At 38.5% G+C, this 18,004-nt stretch overlaps 1 protein-coding gene across 3 annotated transcripts in view; it reads right to left on the reverse strand.

Annotated features, from left to right (window-relative positions):
* The window catches only part of LOC119536466 (L-lactate dehydrogenase C chain), a 138,277-nt gene extending 120,587 nt beyond the window's left edge, over positions 1–17,690 (reverse strand). For all 3 annotated transcript variants that reach the window (XM_037839273.1, XM_037839272.1, XM_037839271.1), the window contains exons 1-2: positions 17,407–17,690; positions 14,927–15,044 (exon numbers count right to left, since the gene is read on the reverse strand). In XM_037839273.1, the coding sequence (XP_037695201.1) occupies positions 14,927–15,044; positions 17,407–17,628 (340 nt within the window). In that variant the 5' untranslated portion in view covers positions 17,629–17,690. The remainder of the gene's footprint in view (positions 1–14,926; positions 15,045–17,406) is intronic.
* Positions 17,691–18,004: the final 314 nt, after the last annotated feature.

Below are 18,004 nucleotides of genomic sequence, written 5' to 3' on the forward strand. Positions count from 1 at the left end.
ATATTGCATTCTGGCAGCCTTAGCAAATTGAAATGCGTGGATTTACTGTAATACTTACCTACATGTAGTACATGAGAGCACCTATTGTTACTCACCCTCACAAACAGTATTAACAGACTTTTGTCAATCTAAAGGTGTATAATGATACATTGATAGGGTTTTCATTTTCCTTGGTTTTATTTCCTTGGTTACTAATGAGACTGTCTTCTCATACATTTATAGGTCACTTGAGTTTCTTCCTTTGGGAAATTTTCAAATCTTTTCCCATTTTGCTATTGGGCTATTCATATTTATCACATTACAGGAGTACTCTTCTGAACACTCTTCCTTTAGTGGTGGTTTATGTTGAAAATAATCTCTCATTTTATGGCTTGTCTCTCTACTCCATTGTGATGTCTTTTGTGAACACAAATTCTTACTTTTATATTCTTTCTTTTATTGTTTGTGTTTTTTGTGCCTTGTTGAAGAAATTCTTCTCTTCCTTACCCTGAGGTCATAAAGATATTCTAACGTTGTCTTCTAAACAGATGCTATGAAGTTTTGTCTTTCACATTTTCGCCTTTAACCAAACTGGGATTGATTTTTTTGTGTGGTATCCAATTTCATTTCTTCTCATAAAGATAATTATTTCCATAACATTACATTTTTTATAAGTCCAAAAATTTCCTATTGATTTCTACATTAATAGTGGGAGAATTCACCACAATACTCTCTTCAATAGATAGAACAACTAGACAGAGGATCAACAAGGAAATAATGAACCTAAATAATATGACAAATGAACGAGACCTAACAGACATATATAGATCAGTGCATCCCAAATCACCAGGATATACATTCTTCTCAAAGTGCTCATGGAACATTCTCCAGGATAGATCATATACCGGGGCAAAAACAGGTCTAAATAAATTTTAAAAGATTGAATTATCAGAGAGCACAAACTCTGATCACAATGGAATGAAGATGGAAATAAATCATCACTGAAGAACTGGAACTTCACAAACATATGGAGGTTAAACAACACACTCTTCAACAATCAGTGGTCAAAGAAGAAATTAGTAGGTATCTGGAGATGAATGAAAACAAGAATACAACATATTACAACATATGGGATGCAGCAAAGGTGGTACTGAGAGGGAAATTTATACCTCTAAAGGCTTACTTTAAAAAGGAAGAAAGAGCTAAAACCAAAGGCCTAACTGATCAACTGAAGAAATTAAAGAGCATCAAACTCATCTAAAGCAATTAGAAGGAATGAAATAACAAAGATTAAAGCAGAAATAAAGGAATTGAACAAAAAAAAAATAGAGAGTCAATAAAACCAAAAGTTGGTTCTTTGAAAAGTTCTACAAGATTGATAAACCCTTAGCTAGATTGACAAAGTCAAAAAGAGAGAAGATACAAATAAATAAATTCAGAAATGAGAGGGGTTCATTAACACTGCTCCTGAAGAAATAAAAAAGATCATTAAGAGGATACTACATACAATTGTCTGACAACAAACTAGAAAACTTTGATGAAATGGATAATTTCTTAGAAACACATGAACATCCTATACTGACTCAAGAAGAAAGAAAACCTCAACAAACCAATCACAAGTAAAGAGATTCAATCAGTCATTTAAAACCTTCCTACAAAGAAAAGCCCAAGGACAGATGGCTTCACAGGGGAATTTTATCAAACATTCCAAGAAGAATTAACACCTCTTCAGCTCAGATTCTTCCAAAAAGAATTGAAGAAAAGGGAACACTACCTAATTCATTCTGTGATGAAGCTAATATCACCCTAATACCAAAATCTAATAAACATACTACAAGAAAGGAAAACTACAGGCCAATCTCCCTAATGAATATAGATGCAAAAATTCTCAACAGAATACTTGCAAATTGAATCCAATGAAACATCAGAAGAATGATACACCACGACCAAGTAGGGTTTATTCCAGGCATGCAACGGTGATTCAACACAAGAAAATCAATTAATGTAATACACCACATTAAAGAATCAAAAGAGAACAATCACATGATCGTTTTGATCAATGCTAAAAAGGCATTCAACAAGATTCAGCATCCTTTCTTGATAAAAACACTTCAAAAGGTAGGAATTGGAGGAAACTTCCTCATTATGATAAAGGGCATATATGAAAAACCCAGAGCCAACATCGTACTTAATCGGGAGAGACTGAAAGCCTTCCCGCTGAGATCAGGAACGAGACAAGGATGCCCGCTTTCACCACTGTTATTCAACATTGTACTTGAGGTTCTAGTGAGAGCAATTAGGCAAGAAAAAGAAATAAAAGGCATCCAAATTGGAAAGGAAGAATTAAAACTCTTGTTATTTGCAGATGACATTATCCTATATTTGGAAAATCCCAAGAAATCCACAACAAAGCTACTTGAGCTAATAAATTCAGTAAAGTGGCAGGATATAAGATCAGTGCACAAAAATCAGTAGTGTTTCTATATACTAGGAATGTGCTAACTGATGAGGCAATTAAGAAAAAATTCCATTCACAATAGTAACTAAAAGAAACAAGTACCAAGGAATAAACTTAACCAAGGATGTAAAGGACCTGTACTCAGAAAATTACAATAGCCGACACAGATGCTGCTGCTTGTTGCTGCTTGGAGATGTTTGGAGATGCCAGCCCAGAGTTTGCTCTGGAGAAGCTAAGAGAGGACCCCCAGATGCTTAGAGAAAAAAGCCCTGGGAGAACAAGCAAAAATGCCCAGGAGCTGAGAGAGAGAAGCTAAGAAAAGACCCCCAGATGCTTAGATGCAGAGGAGCTCAAGAAGCTAAGAGAGCAAGCCCATATACATTTTGGAGAAAGCCATTCTGAAACCAGAAGCCAGGAGCAAAGGATCAGCAGATGCCAGCCGTGTGCCTTCCCAGCTAACAGAGGTGTTCCAGACACCATTGGCCTTTCTTCAGTGAAGGTATGCTCTTATTGATGCTTTAGTTTGGACACTTTTATGGCCACAGAACTGTAAATTTATAACCTAATAAACCCCCTTTATAAAAGCCAACCTATTTAGCATTAGCAAACTAGAACAGAAGGGAAAGGGGTTGCAAATAGCCAAAAATATCCTGAAAAAGAAAAATGAAGTGGGAGGTCTTACACTTCTTGACTAAATCTTATTATAAAGCCCCAGTGGTCAAAAAGGCATGCTACTGGCACAAAGATAGACATATTGATCAATGGAATCAAATTAAGTTCAGAAATAAAGACTCAGTTCTATGGTCATTTGATTTTTGACAAGGCCCCAAAGTCCCCTGAACTGGGACAGAATAGGTGATAACTCTGATGAGATCATTTCCATGGAGGCATGGCCCCACCCATTCAGGGTGGGCCTTGATCAGTGGAGTTATATAAATGAGCTGAGGGACAGAGGGAACTCAGTGCAGCTGTGAGTGACCTTTTGAAGAGGAGCTACAGCCAAGAAAGCACAGAGCTGCAGATGAGAGACACTTTGAAGACAGCCATTGAAAGCAGACTCTTGCTCCAGAGAAGCTGAGAGAGGACAAATATCCCAAGTACAACTAAGAGTGACATTTTTGAGGAACTGCAGCCTAGAGAGGAACGTCCTGGGAGAAAGCCATTTTGAAACCAGAACTTTGGAGCAAAAGCCAGCCATGTGCTTTCCCAGCTAACAGAGGTTTTCCGGACACCGTTGGCCATCCTCCAGTGAAGGTATCCGATCGCTGATGTGTTTACCTTGGACACTTTATGGCCTTAAGACTATAACTGTGTAACCAAATAAACCCCCTTTTATAAAACCCAATCCATCTCTGGTGGTTTGCATTCTGGCAGCATTAGCAAACTAGAACAGCTTCTTTAGTAAAAATGTGTTAAAGCTGAATTGTTGTCTTAAATGCTCTTTAAACTATTGTCTGTCCCTATACTCTAAATTGAGTGGGAGGTTACTTTACTAACTAAATCACAACCTGATAGGCTCAGGCCTTTTCTAATGAAGATCACAAGTTTGAGGTGTAAAGAGACAAACCTGTGACACAAGCATCTCACAATGCTTCCAGCCTCTATCTATTACCCAATTCCAAAGCCATTTCCATATTTTTGGTATTTGCAAAAGCAACCCACTTTCCTTGTACCAATTTGTTTTAGTTTCCTTGGCTGCTCAAACAAATACCACACAACAGATCAGCTTAAACAATGGGAATTTATTAGCACAGTTTTGAAGTAAAAAGAAAGCACAAATCAAGGTGTCATCAAATTGATGTTTCCTTCCTAAAGACTGTGGAATCCTGGGGCTGGCTGCCAGCAATCCTTGGTCTTCAGCTTGTCAGATGGCAAGGCACATGGCAGCATCTCCTGGGTCCCAGTGTTGTTTAACTCCATTTGAAATCTCTCAGCCACTGAAACTTTATTTTGTTTAATTTCGCATCCCACTTTTGGTCAAGATGTTCTCAATCCTATGATGCCAGGTCCAGATTCATCCCCAGGAGTCATATCCTGCATTGCCAGGGAGATTTACACCCCTGGGAGTGAAGTCCCATGCAGGGGGGAGGGCAGTGTGTTCACCTGCTAAGTTGGCTTAGCTAGAGAGGGAGGGCCACATCTGGCTGCTCCCTCTGTGGATTGTTCTCCCTCTGTCTGAATTTCATTCAACTTTTAAAGGACTTCAGTAATAGGATTAAGACCCATCCTGACTGAGGTGGGTCAGACCTTAATTGAAGTAACCTCATCAAAAGGTCCTACTTACAATGGTTCACACCAACAGGAACGGATTAAATTTAAGAACATGTTTTTCTGGGGTACACACAGCTCCAAACCACCACAGGTGGTATATGGGAAGTCTGTATTTTAAGCATAATTTTTCTGTTAACCTACAACTTCTCTAATAGTAAAAAAAAGGACACTATTGGGACATACGGGGGAAAAAAGTTCAAACTGTTCCTGCCAGTTATTTTGGTGGAGGGACTGATTCCTGGAGCTTCCTTCTCTGCCATCTTCTCACAGTCTTTCTTTAGTCTCTTTTTATATGTCAAGTATTTCATGAACTAATTTTAACATATAATTGTTTCTATGAAAATTAAGTTGAATGTCTTGGAGAGCTGTATCAAAAGCAAGTTGTTTAACTTGTACAGTCAGTTTGTTCAACCACCATAACTGCATGAAACTTTGAATAGGAAGTGAGATCTGGTAGGTCTGTATAGGTTAGTGTGAAATAGCAACACATCCCAAGGTAATTTGGGCAGAGAATAAAAATATATTTGCAGGGTCCCCCTGAGGAGCTGGGGAAAATGCATAAGTGTTGGACTTCCTCACCTGGGTTGTTGCACATGTTCTCACAAACATTGAGGGCTTATGGTTTGGTATGCTGAGCCCTCTATCTTGGGGCTTGCCCTTATGAAGCTCCTTACTGCAAAGAAGAGGCTCAACCTGTTTAGAATTGTGCTTAAGAGTCTCCCCGAGTGCCTCTTTGTTGCTCAGATGTGGCCCTCTCTCTCTAGCTAAGCCAATTCAGCAGGTGAACTCACTACCCGCCCCCCTACATGGGACCTCACTCCCAGGGATGTAAATCTCCTGGAAACGCAGGATATGACTCCTGGGGATGAATCTGGACCTGGCATCATAGGATTGAGAACATCGACCAAAAGTGGGATGCGAAATTAAACAAAATAAAGTTTCAGTGGCTGAGAGATTTCAAATGGAGTCTAGAGGTCACTCTGGTGGGCATTCTTATGCACTATATATATAACCCTTTTAGGTTTTAATGTATTGGAATAGCTAGGAGTAAATACCTGACACTATCGAACACCAACCCAGTAGCCTTGACTCGTGAAGACGATTGTATAACTATGTAGCTTACAAGGGGTGACAGTGTGATTGTGAAAACCCTGTATGCTCACACTCCCTTTATCCAGTGTATGGATGGATGAGTAGAAAAATGGGGACCAAAACTAAATGAAAAATAGGGTGGGATGGGGGGGGATGATTTGGGTGTTCTTTTTTACTTTTATTTCTTTATTCTTTCTGGTGTAAGGAAAATGTTCAAAAATAGATTGGAGTGATGAATGCACAACTATATGACGGTACTGTGAACAGTTGATTGTACACCATGGATGATGGTATGGTATGTGAATATATCTCAATAAAACTGAATTTTTTTTAAAAAAAAGCAAAAAAACAAATCCTTTGATAACCAAAAAAAAAAAAAAAAAAAAACCAAGTTGTTTAAAATCTGTCCCTTTAGATATGAGATAGGAATGAAAATGGAGAGAAGTCATAAAAATTTAGTAGTTTTGTGATCAGATTACTTCATGAGTGTGTTTAAATTTCTTGCAGAACTTTAAAAATATTGAAATGATCTTTGTGGATATGCTTTAACAGTGCAAAATTCCAACCTACTGAGCCATACTCAAAGGTTTTGCCCTATAATCAGAAAACTGGTAAATAAACTATTAGTATACTTTATATTTTAGGTTAATATGAAATGATTATGACACCCTATTTTAGCAAGCATTTTAAAAATTAACTAACCATCTTCAGTCCTAATTATGTTAGATAAGAAGGCTTCTAGTGGAACATAAATCTGTTGAATCATGTTACCAAAGAGTGTGCTATATACTTTAGTGTGTCATAAAACAATTATTTTTCCTAATTCTCTGAAGCTTCTTTTAGTCAACACATGATGCTCATGCTAATGAAGCCAAGTTCTCCATTTCTTCTGTTTCATTGCCTCACTCTATATCCTAAAACCTGATCCTCTATAAACACAAAAAGAAAACCAAGTGAAAGAATATGGATAAATACATCAATAATAATATAAAAACTGTTCAATCCTGCATTACCTTGGAAAAATATATGAAAGGACAAGTTTAAAAAGCAGGAAACAAAACATAATGTAGGAAGGCGGGGCAAGATGGCGGACTGGTGAGCTGTATGTTTTAGTTACTCCTCCAGGAAAGTAGGTAGAAAGCCAGGAACTGCATGGACTGGACACCACAGAGCAATCTGACTTTGGGCATACTTCATACAACACTCATGAAAACGTCGAACTGCTGAGATCAGCGAAACCTGTAAGTTTTTGAGGCCAGGGGACCCGCGCCCCTCCCTGCCAGGCTTAGTCCCGTGGGAGGAGGGGCTGTCAGCTCCAGGAAGGAGAAGGGAGAACTGCAGTGGCAGCCCTTATCGGAAACTCATTCTACTGATCCAAACTCCAACCATAGATAGACTGAGACCAGACACCAGAGAATCTGAGAGCAGCCAGCCCAGCAGAGAGGAGACAGGCATAAAAAAAAACAACACAAACAACTCCAAAATAAAAGCGGAGGATTTTTGGAGTTCTGGTGAACATAGAAAGGGGAAGGGCAGAGCTCAGGCCCTCAGGCTCATATGCAAATCCCGAAGAAAAGCTGATCTCTCTGCCCTGTGGACCTTTCCTTAATGGCCCTAATTGCTTTGTCTCTTAGCATTTCAATAACCCATTAGATCTCTGAGGAGGGCCCTTTTTTTAAATCCTGTTTTCTTTTTCTAAAACAATTACTCTAAGAAGCCCAATACAGAAAGCTTCAAAGACTTGCAATCTGGGCAGGTCAAGACAAGAGCAGAACTAAGAGAGCTCTGAGACAAAGGCAATAATCCAGTGGCTGAGAAAATTCACTAAACACCACAACTTCCCAAGAAAAGGGGGGTGTCCACTCACAGCCATCATCCTGGTGGACAGGAAACACTCTTGCCCATTGCCAGCCCCATAGCCCAGAGCTGCCCCAGACAACCCACTGTGATGGAAGTGCTTCAAACAACAGGCACACACCACAAAACTGGGCGTGGACTTTAGCCTTCCCTGCAACCTCAGCTGATTGTCCCAGAGTTGGGAAGGTGGAGCAGTGTGAATTAACAAAGCCCCATTCAGCCATCATTTCAGCAGACTGGGAGCCTCCCTACACAGCCCAGCAGCCCAGAACTGCCCTGGGGGGACGGCACTCACCTGTGACATAGCACAGTCATCCCTCAACAGAGGACCCAGGGTGCACAGCCTGGAAGAGGGGCCCACTTGCAAGTCTCAGGAGCCATACGCCAATACCAAGGACTTGTGGGTCAGTGGCAGAGACAAACTGTGGCAGGACTGAACTGAAGGATTAGACTACTGCAGCAGCTTTAAAACTCTAGGATCACCAGGGAGATTTGATTGTTAGAGCCACCTCCCCCTCCCTGACTGCCCAGAAACATGCCCCATATACAGGGCAGGCAACACCAACTACACACTCAAGCTTGGTACACCAATTGGACCTCACAAGACTCACTCCCCCACTCACCAAAAAGGCTAAGCAGGGGAGAACTGGCTTGTGGAGAACAGGTGACTCGTGGACGCCACCTGCTGGTTAGTTAGAGAAAGTGTACTCCACGAAGCTGTAGATCTGATAAATTAGAGATAAGGACTTCAATTGGTCTACACATCCTAAAAGAACCCTGTCAAGTTCAGCAAATGCCAAGAGGCCAAAAACAACAGAAAATTATAAAGCATATGAAAAAACCAGACGATATGGATAACCCAAGCCCAAGCACCCAAATCAAAATACCAGAAGAGACACAGCACCTAGAGCAGCTACTGAAAGAACTAAAGATGAACAATGAGACCATAGTACGGGATATAAAGGAAATCAAGAAGACTCTAGAAGAGCATAAAGAAGACATTGCAAGACTAAATAAAAAAATGGATGATCTTATGGAAATTAAAGAAACTGTTGACCAAATTAAAAAGATTCTGGACACTCATAGTACAAGACTAGAGGAAGTTCAACAACGAATCAGTGACCTGGAAGATGACAGAATAGAAAATGAAAGCATAAAAGAAAGAATGGGGAAAAAAATTGAAAAAATCGAAATGGACCTCAGGGATATGATAGATAATATGAAACGTCCAAATATAAGACTCATTGGTGTCCCAGAAGGGGAAGAAAAGGGTAAAGGTCTAGGAAGAGTATTCAAAGAAATTGTTGGGGAAAACTTCCCAAATCTTCTAAACAACATAAATACACAAATCATAAATGCTCAGCGAACTCCAAATAGAATAAATCCAAATAAACCGACTCCGAGACATATTCTGATCACACTGTCAAACACTGAAGAGAAGGAGCAAGTTCTGAAAGCAGCAAGAGAAAAGCAATTCACCACATACAAAGGAAACAGCATAAGACTAAGTAGTGACTACTCAGCAGCCACCATGGAGGCGAGAAGGCAGTGGCACGATATATTTAAAATTCTGAGTGAGAAAAATTTCCAGCCAAGAATACTTTATCCAGCAAAGCTCGCCTTCAAATTTGAGGGAGAGCTTAAATTTTTCACAGACAAACAAATGCTGAGAGAATTTGCTAACAAGAGACCTGCCCTACTGGAGATACTAGAGAGAGCCCTACAGACAGAGAAACAAAGAAAGGACAGAGAGACTTGGAGAAAGGTTCAGTACTAAAGAGATTCGGTATGGGTACAATAAAGGATATTAATAGAGAGAGGGGAAAATATGGCAAACATAAACCAAAGGATAAGATGGCCGATTCAAGAAATGCCTTCACGGTTTTAACGTTGAATGTAAATGGATTAAACTCCCCAATTAAAAGATATAGATTCGCAGAATGGATAAAAAAAAATGAACCATCAATATGTTGCATACAAGAGACTCATCTTAGACACAGGGACACAAAGAAATTGAAAGTGAAAGGATGGAAAAAAATATTTCATGCAAGCTACAGCCAAAAGAAAGCAGGTGTAGCAATACTAATCTCAGATAAAATAGACTTCAAATGCAGGGATGTTTTGAGAGACAAAGAAGGCCACTACATACTAATAAAAGGGGCAATTCAGCAAGAAGAAATAACAATCGTAAATGTCTATGCACCCAATCAAGGTGCCACAAAATACATGAGAGAAACACTGGAAAAACTAAAGGAAGCAATTGATGTTTCCACAATAATTGTGGGAGACTTCAACACATCACTCTCTCCTATAGATAGATCAACCAGACAGAAGACCAATAAGGAAATTGAAAACCTAAACAATCTGATAAATGAATTAGATTTAACAGACATCTACAGGACATTACATCCCAAATCACCAGGATACACATACTTTTCTAGTGCTCACGGAACTTTCTCCAGAATAGATCATATGCTGGGACATAAAACAAGCCTCAATAAATTTAAAAAGATTGAAATTATTCAAAGCACATTCTCTGACCACAATGGAATACAATTAGAAGTCAATAACCATCAGAGACTTAGAAAATTCACAAATACCTGGAGGTTAAACAACACACTCCTAAACAATCAGTGGGTTAATGAAGAAATAGCAAGAGAAATTGCTAAATATATAGAGACGAATGAAAATGAGAACACAACATACCAAAACCTATGGGATGCAGCAAAAGCAGTGCTAAGGGGGAAATTTATAGCACTAAACGCATATATTAAAAAGGAAGAAAGAGCCAAAATCAAAGAACTAATGGATCAACTGAAGAAGCTAGAAAATGAACAGCAAACCAATCCTAAACCAAGTAGAAGAAAAGAAATAACAAGGATTAAAGCAGAAATAAATGACATAGAGAACAAAAAAACAATAGAGAGGATAAATATCACCAAAAGTTGGTTCTTTGAGAAGATCAACAAGATTGACAAGCCCCTAGCTAGACTGACAAAATCAAAAAGAGAGAAGACCCATATAAACAAAATAATGAATGAAAAAGGTGACATAACTGCAGATCCTGAAGAAATTAAAAAAATTATAAGAGGATACTATGAACAACTGTATGGCAACAAACTGGAGAATGTAGAGGAAATGGACAATTTCCTGGAAACATAGGAACAACCTAGACTGACCAGAGAAGAAATAGAAGACCTCAACCAACCCATCACAAGCAAAGAGATTCAATCAGTCATCAAAAATCTTCCCACAAATAAATGCCCAGGGCCAGATGGCTTCACAGGGGAATTCTACCAAACTTTCCAGAAAGAACTGACACCAATCTTACTCAAACTCTTTCAAAACACTGAAGAAAATGGAACACTACCTAACTCATTTTATGAAGCTAACATCAATCTAATACCAAAACCAGGCAAAGATGCTACAAAAAAGGAAAACTACCGGCCAATCTCCCTAATGAATATAGATGCAAAAATTCTCAACAAAATACTTGCAAATCGAATCCAAAGACACATTAAAAAATCATACACCATGACCAAGTGGGGTTCATTCCAGGCATGCAAGGATGGTTCAACATAACAAAAACAATCAATGTATTAGAACACATTAAAAACTCGAAAGGGAAAAATCAATTGATCATCTCAATAGATGCTGAAAAAGCATTTGACAATATCCAACATCCCTTTTTGATAAAAACACTTCAAAAGGTAGGAATTGAAGGAAACTTCCTCAACATGATAAAGAGCATATATGAAAAACCCACAGCCAGCACAGTACTCAATGGTGAGAGACTGAAAGCCTTCCCTCTAAGATCAGGAACAAGACAAGGATGCCCGCTGTCACCACTGTTATTCAACATTGTGCTGGAAGTGCTAGCCAGGGCAATCCGGCAAGACAATGAAATAAAAGGCATCCAAATTGGAAAAGAAGAAGTAAAACTGTCATTGTTTGCAGATGATATGATCTTATATCTAGAAAACCCTGAGAAATCGATGATACAGCTACTAGAGCTAATAAACAAATTTAGCAAAGTAGCGGGATACAAGGTTAATGCACATAAGTCAGTAATGTTTCTATATGCTAGAAATGAACAAACTGAAGAGACACTCAAGAAAAAGATACCATTTTCAATACCAACTAAAAAAATCAAGTACCTAGGAATAAACTTAACCAAAGATGTAAAAGACCTATACAAAGAAAACTACATAACTCTACTAAAAGAAATAGAAGGGGACCTTAAAAGATGGAAAAATATTCCATGTTCATGGACAGGAAGACTAAATGTCATTACGATGTCAATTCTACCCAAACTCATCTACAGATTCAATGCAATCCCAATCAAAATTCCAACAACCTACTTTGCAGACTTGGAAAAGCTAGTTATCAAATTTATTTGGAAAGGGAAGATGCCTCGAATTGCTAAAGACACTCTAAAAAAGAAAAACGAAGTGGGAGGACTTATACTCCCTGACTTTGAAGCTTATTATAAAGCCACAGTTGCCAAAACAGCATGGTACTGGCACAAAGACAGACATATAGATCAATGGAATCGAATTGAGAATTCGGAGATAGACCCTCAGATCTATGGCTGACTGATCTTTGATAAGGCCCCCAAAGTCACTGAACTGAGTCATAATGGTCTTTTCAACAAATGGGGCTGGGAGAGTTGGATATCCATATCCAAAAGAATGAAAGAGGACCCCTACCTCACCCCCTACACAAAAATTAACTCAAAATGGACCAAAGATCTCAATATAAAAGAAAGTACCATAAAACTTCTAGAAGATAATGTAGGAAAACATCTTCAAGACCTTGTATTAGGCGGCCACTTCCTAGACTTTACACCCAAAGCACAAGCAACAAAAGAGAAAATAGATAAATGGGAACTCCTCAAGCTTAGAAGTTTCTGCACCTCAAAGGAATTTCTCAAAAAGGTAAAGAGGCACCCAACTCAATGGGAAAAAAATTTTGGAAACCATGTATCTGACAAAAGACTGATATCTTGCATATATAAAGAAATCCTACAACTCAATGACAATAGTACAGACAGCCCAATTATAAAATGAGCAAAAGATATGAAAAGACAGTTCTCTGAAGAGGAAATACAAATGGCCAAGAAACACATGAAAAAATGTTCAGCTTCACTAGCTATTAGAGAGATGCAAATTAAGACCACAATGAGATACCATCTAACACCGGTTAGAATGGCTGCCATTAAACAAACAGGAAACTACAAATGCTGGAGGGGATGTGGAGAAATGGGAACTCTTATTCATTGTTGGTGGTTCAGCCACTCTGGAAGTCGGTCTGGCAGTTCCTTAGAAAACTAGATATAGAGCTACCATTCGATCCAGCGATTGTACTTCTCAGTATATACCCGGAAGATCGGAAAGCAGTGACACGAACAGATATCTGCACGCCAATGTTCATAGCAGCATTATTCACAATTGCCAAGAGATGGAAACAACCCAAATGTCCTTCAACAGATGAGTGGATAAATAAAATGTGGTATATACACACGATGGAATACTACACAGCAGTAAGAAGGAACGATCTCGTGAAACATATGACAACATGGATGAACCTTGAAGACATAATGCTGAGCGAAATAAGCCAGGCACAAAAAGAGAAATATTATATGCTACCACTAATGTGAACTTTGAAAAATGTAAAACAAATGGTTTATAATGTAGAATGTAGGGGAACTAGCAATAGAGAGCAATTGAGGAAGGGGGAACAATAATCCAAGAAGAACAGATAAGCTATTTAACGTTCTGGGGATGCCCAGGAATGACTATGGTCTGCTAATTTCTGATGGATATAGTAGGAACAAGTTCACAGAAATGTTGCTGTATTAGGTAACTTTCTTGGGGTAAAGTAGGAACATGTTGGAAGTTAAACAGTTATCTTAGGTTAGTTGTCTTTTTCTTACTCCCTTGTTATGGTCTCTTTGAAATGTTCTTTTATTGTATGTTTGTTTTCTTTTTAACTTTTTTTTCATACAGTTGATTTAAAAAAGAAGGGAAAGTTAAAAAAAAAAAAAAAAGAAAAACAAGGAAAAAAAGATGTAGTGCCCCCTTGAGGAGCCTGTGGAGAATGCAGGGGTATTCGCCTACCCCACCTCGATGGTTGCTAACATGACCACAGACATAGGGGACTGGTGGTTTGATGGGTTGAGCCCTCTACCATAGGTTTTACCCTTGGGAAGACGGTTGCTGCAAAGGAGAGGCTAGGCCTCCCTATAATTGTGCCTAAGAGCCTCCTCCCGAATGCCTCTTTGTTGCTCAGATGTGGCCCTCTCTCTCTGGCTAAGCCAACTTGAAAGGTAAAATCACTGCCCTCCCCACTACGTGGGATCAGACACCCAGGGGAGTGAATCTCCCTGGCAACGTGGAATATGACTCCCGGGGAGGAATGTAGACCTGGCATTGTGGGACGGAGAACATCTTCTTGACCAAAAGGGGGATGTGAAAGGAAATGAAATAAGCTTCAGTAGCAGAGAGATTCCAAAAGGAGCTGAGAGGTCACTCTGGTGGGCACTCTTACGCACAATTTAGACAACCCTTTTTAGGTTCTAAAGAATTGGGGTAGCTGGTGGTGGATACCTGAAACTATCAAACTACAACCCAGAACCCATGAATCTCGAAGACAGTTGTATAAAAATGTAGCTTATGAGGGGTGACAACGGGATTGGGAAAGCCATAAGGACCACACTCCATTTTGTCTAGTTTATGGATGGATGAGTAGAAAAATAGGGGAAGGAAACAAACAAACAAAGGTACCCAGTGTTCTTTTTTACTTCAATTGCTCTTTTTCACTCTAATTATTATTCTTGTTATTTTTGTGTGTGTGCTAATGAAGGTGTCAGGGATTGATTTAGGTGATGAATGTACAACTATGTAATGGTACTGTGAACAATCGAAAGTACGATTTGTTTTGTATGACTGTGTGGTATGTGAATATATCTCAATAAAATGAAGATAAAAAAAACATAATGTAATGTCAGTTACATAAAGACAATACATAAAAAGGAGACTTAAAATACACAAAGCAATTAATAGAAGAGCGACAAATGTTTCTTTTTACCGTTCTGTATTTTCCAAATTTTCTACCACTATAATAAAATGGGTTTCTTAATTAACTTTTTAAACTATGTGTCCTAATGACAGTGGTGCTATTTTTAAATTTATATTTATTGATATCTGTTTGGTAAAATTTATTTCTTTTTTAAAGCTCTGAAAATAATTTTATAAAACTAAAATTAACCTTTTCCAGAGATAATCTTTGAAGTACTGAAGAAAAGGCTGCCATGCTGAAGATCCATTGCTTCTCCTTTCAGTTTGTCCACTGAGACATCAACAAGGGCGAGTTCATCAGTTAAATCCTAAAATACATGAAAGTTATGAATAAAGTGTTCTGAAAAATGTTCCTACTTGAGTTTTAGGAGAATTTTTGCATGGCTACTCTATAATCAAAGGAGTCATATTTTTAATAGGAAAAAAGATATTTAAAAACTAGTTTTTGAATAGACGTAGAGTGACTACAAGTCAAAGTAAACAATAGGATGTAGCAAAATTATTAACTGTGATGGACAGCTATTGTTTTACCTGCACAGTATCTCTTTTCCTGGTTAAAAAAAAAATCCTCGTTTATGTGAGAACCCATTCCATTTTGTTCAGTGCAGTACAGCTAATTGTCCCCATTTTTCTACTTATCTGTCCATACACTGGATAAAGGGAGTGTGAGCCACAAGGTTTTCACAACCACAGTTACCCTGTGTAAGCTACATAGTTATAGAATTGTCTTCAAGAATCAAGGATAAGGGTAAGACACTGGCACAGAGAGTTGACAAAAGAAGGGTACATGGGAAAAATCTACACATTGCATACTAGGGACTATGGTTAATAGGAATACCATACTCGATAAAAGTTTCATTAAGTTTATTCATCAGAAATTTAAATCCTTCAGAATGCCCCTATGCCAGCTAAGTCCCAAAATCCAGAGGCAATAGCCTCTTCAAGAATATCAACTAGAAATGCCCCCTTTGCTTATAAAGTTGGCACACCTTTTCAACATGAACAGGTTAGGGTGGTCACCGCCTAGACATCCCTGAAGATCGGGAAAGTGATTAAACTTGAGGAAAGGGTAGCAACAGGCAAGATGGAATTTCACAAAGAATTATAAATACTGAATCTTTATATAATTTTCTTTTCCTTAGCTGCTAGGATATTAGAACAGTCAGAAGGAAAAAACTGAAATAGTGGAACTATAACCCACGGCATCCTTTGAAATTTGTTATATAGCTATTTGTTAAATTGTAATTTGAAAGCTATATTTTTTGTATATATGTTAGATTTCACAATCAGGAAATGACTGAAACTACGGTACTATAACTCATAATAACTGGAAATTTCCTATATATCTACTAGTTAAATCATACTTTGAAAGATATTACCTTTTTATATATATTTTATATTTCATAATAAGGAAATAACTGAAACTGCGGAATTGTAACCTATAATATTCTTTGAAATTTGCTTTCTAACTACTTGTTAAATTACACTTGGAAAGTTATCACTTTTATGTATATATGTTATTTCTACAAAAAATGATTTAAAAAAAAAAAAACAAGAATCAAGTTTACTGGGTTGCAGTTCAACAGTTTCAGGTATTTCCTTCTAGCTATCCCAATACACTAAAAACTAAAAAGGGATATCCATATAGCACATAAGAATGCCCTCCAGAGTGACCCGTTAGCCACTGAATCTCTAAGCCCCTGAAACGTATTTTGTTTCATTTTGCTTCCCACTTTTGATCACGAAGATTTTCTCAATCCCACAATGCTGTGTCCAGGCTCATCCCCAAGAGTCAAGTCCCACGTTGCCAGGGAGACTTTCACCCCTGGGAGTTATGTCCCACGTAACCTGCTGAGTTGGCTTAGAGAGAAAAAGGCCACATCTGAGCAACAAAGAGGTTCTCTGGGGGACACTCTTAGGCACAATTATAATTAGGCTTAGCCTCTCCTTAGTAGTAACAAGCTTCATAAAGGCAAGCCTGAAGATCACCGGCTGGGCCTACTAAATTGTTAGTCCTCAATGTTTGTGAGAATTTCAGTAATAACCCAGGGGGGGAAGTCCAACATTTCTGCACTTTTCCCCAGTTCTTCGGGGTGGGGGGTGGGGGGGCCTGCAAATAGATTTTTATTCTCTGCTCAAATTACTTTGGGATCTATCACTCCCCCTTTATTCTTATTTTGTGGGTTTCATTAAATGTTTTATGGGTATAAATCATATATGGAAGGATATAAATCAAAATATTAACAAGTTCTACCTCTGGAAATAGAAAGGGGAAAACAAAATCAAAGGACATCCATTGTTATTTTACCAAATTTGGTACCTTTTTTTTTTTTTACAATGAGCATGCATTATTTTTACAATTAAATAACTTTTTAAAAGTATAAGCCATTACGAAATATAATTTTCACCCATTACTTTTCAAGGGAGGCAAGGTATTGAATCATTTCCCCAGAAAATACTTAAATATTCATAATTCAATGTATTTTCTATGTGTAAATTTAAATATTCTAGAAATGCCACACACATGGTAAACTCTAAAAAAATCTTCCTTAAATTGTGTCAAAAACAGGTGAAAGGATGCGTATTTGCTACATCAAGGGATTAGTCCTGCAACCCCAAACTCGTCAAAGTGTTTACGATTTTCAGCCACAGAATAGGCTTATCACTTACCTTCAATAAGATACTAATAGCACAAGCCATGCCTACAGAACCACTTCCAACAATGGTGATCTTACTCTGGGAGGTTTTATCGTCCACAATTAAATTCTCAATAAGCTGTTCCTTGACAGTTGACATTTTGAGAACCTGGTAGGGATAATGCAATTTCAGTGGAGTCAAACTTCCTAAATTAATCACTCTCACAGCTATCAATTTACTAACCTCACTGAACATCTAATAAACTATCCCTTGAGTTTGCAGAAAGTTATGATCAGGGGTGGGGGTGGGGGAGCCAAAGAAAGAATTACTTGGTCTAAGCGGGGGTAGCGCAAGGACTAGAGATTGGGGTACCAACAGGCTTTTGACTTCTCCCTGTCCCCGGCCACCACTTTCTTCCCAGTACCAGTTCACAAATGCTTTGCTTAGCGCAACTCAGTAAGACGGCACGAAAGCACACTGCACGGCCTTTAAAGAAGGCAGAAGAGCCGAACGGGAAAATCCAGCAACTGCCGTTGAGAGGCGAAGCCCGGCGACCGTTACACTCGCTTGGTCACCCCGCACGCACGCTCCCACGCTCCCACGCACGGTTCTCCTTCGTCAGCACGTAAGC

This window comes from Choloepus didactylus, chromosome 6, assembly GCF_015220235.1.
Source record: "Choloepus didactylus isolate mChoDid1 chromosome 6, mChoDid1.pri, whole genome shotgun sequence".
NCBI lineage: Eukaryota > Metazoa > Chordata > Mammalia > Pilosa > Megalonychidae > Choloepus > Choloepus didactylus.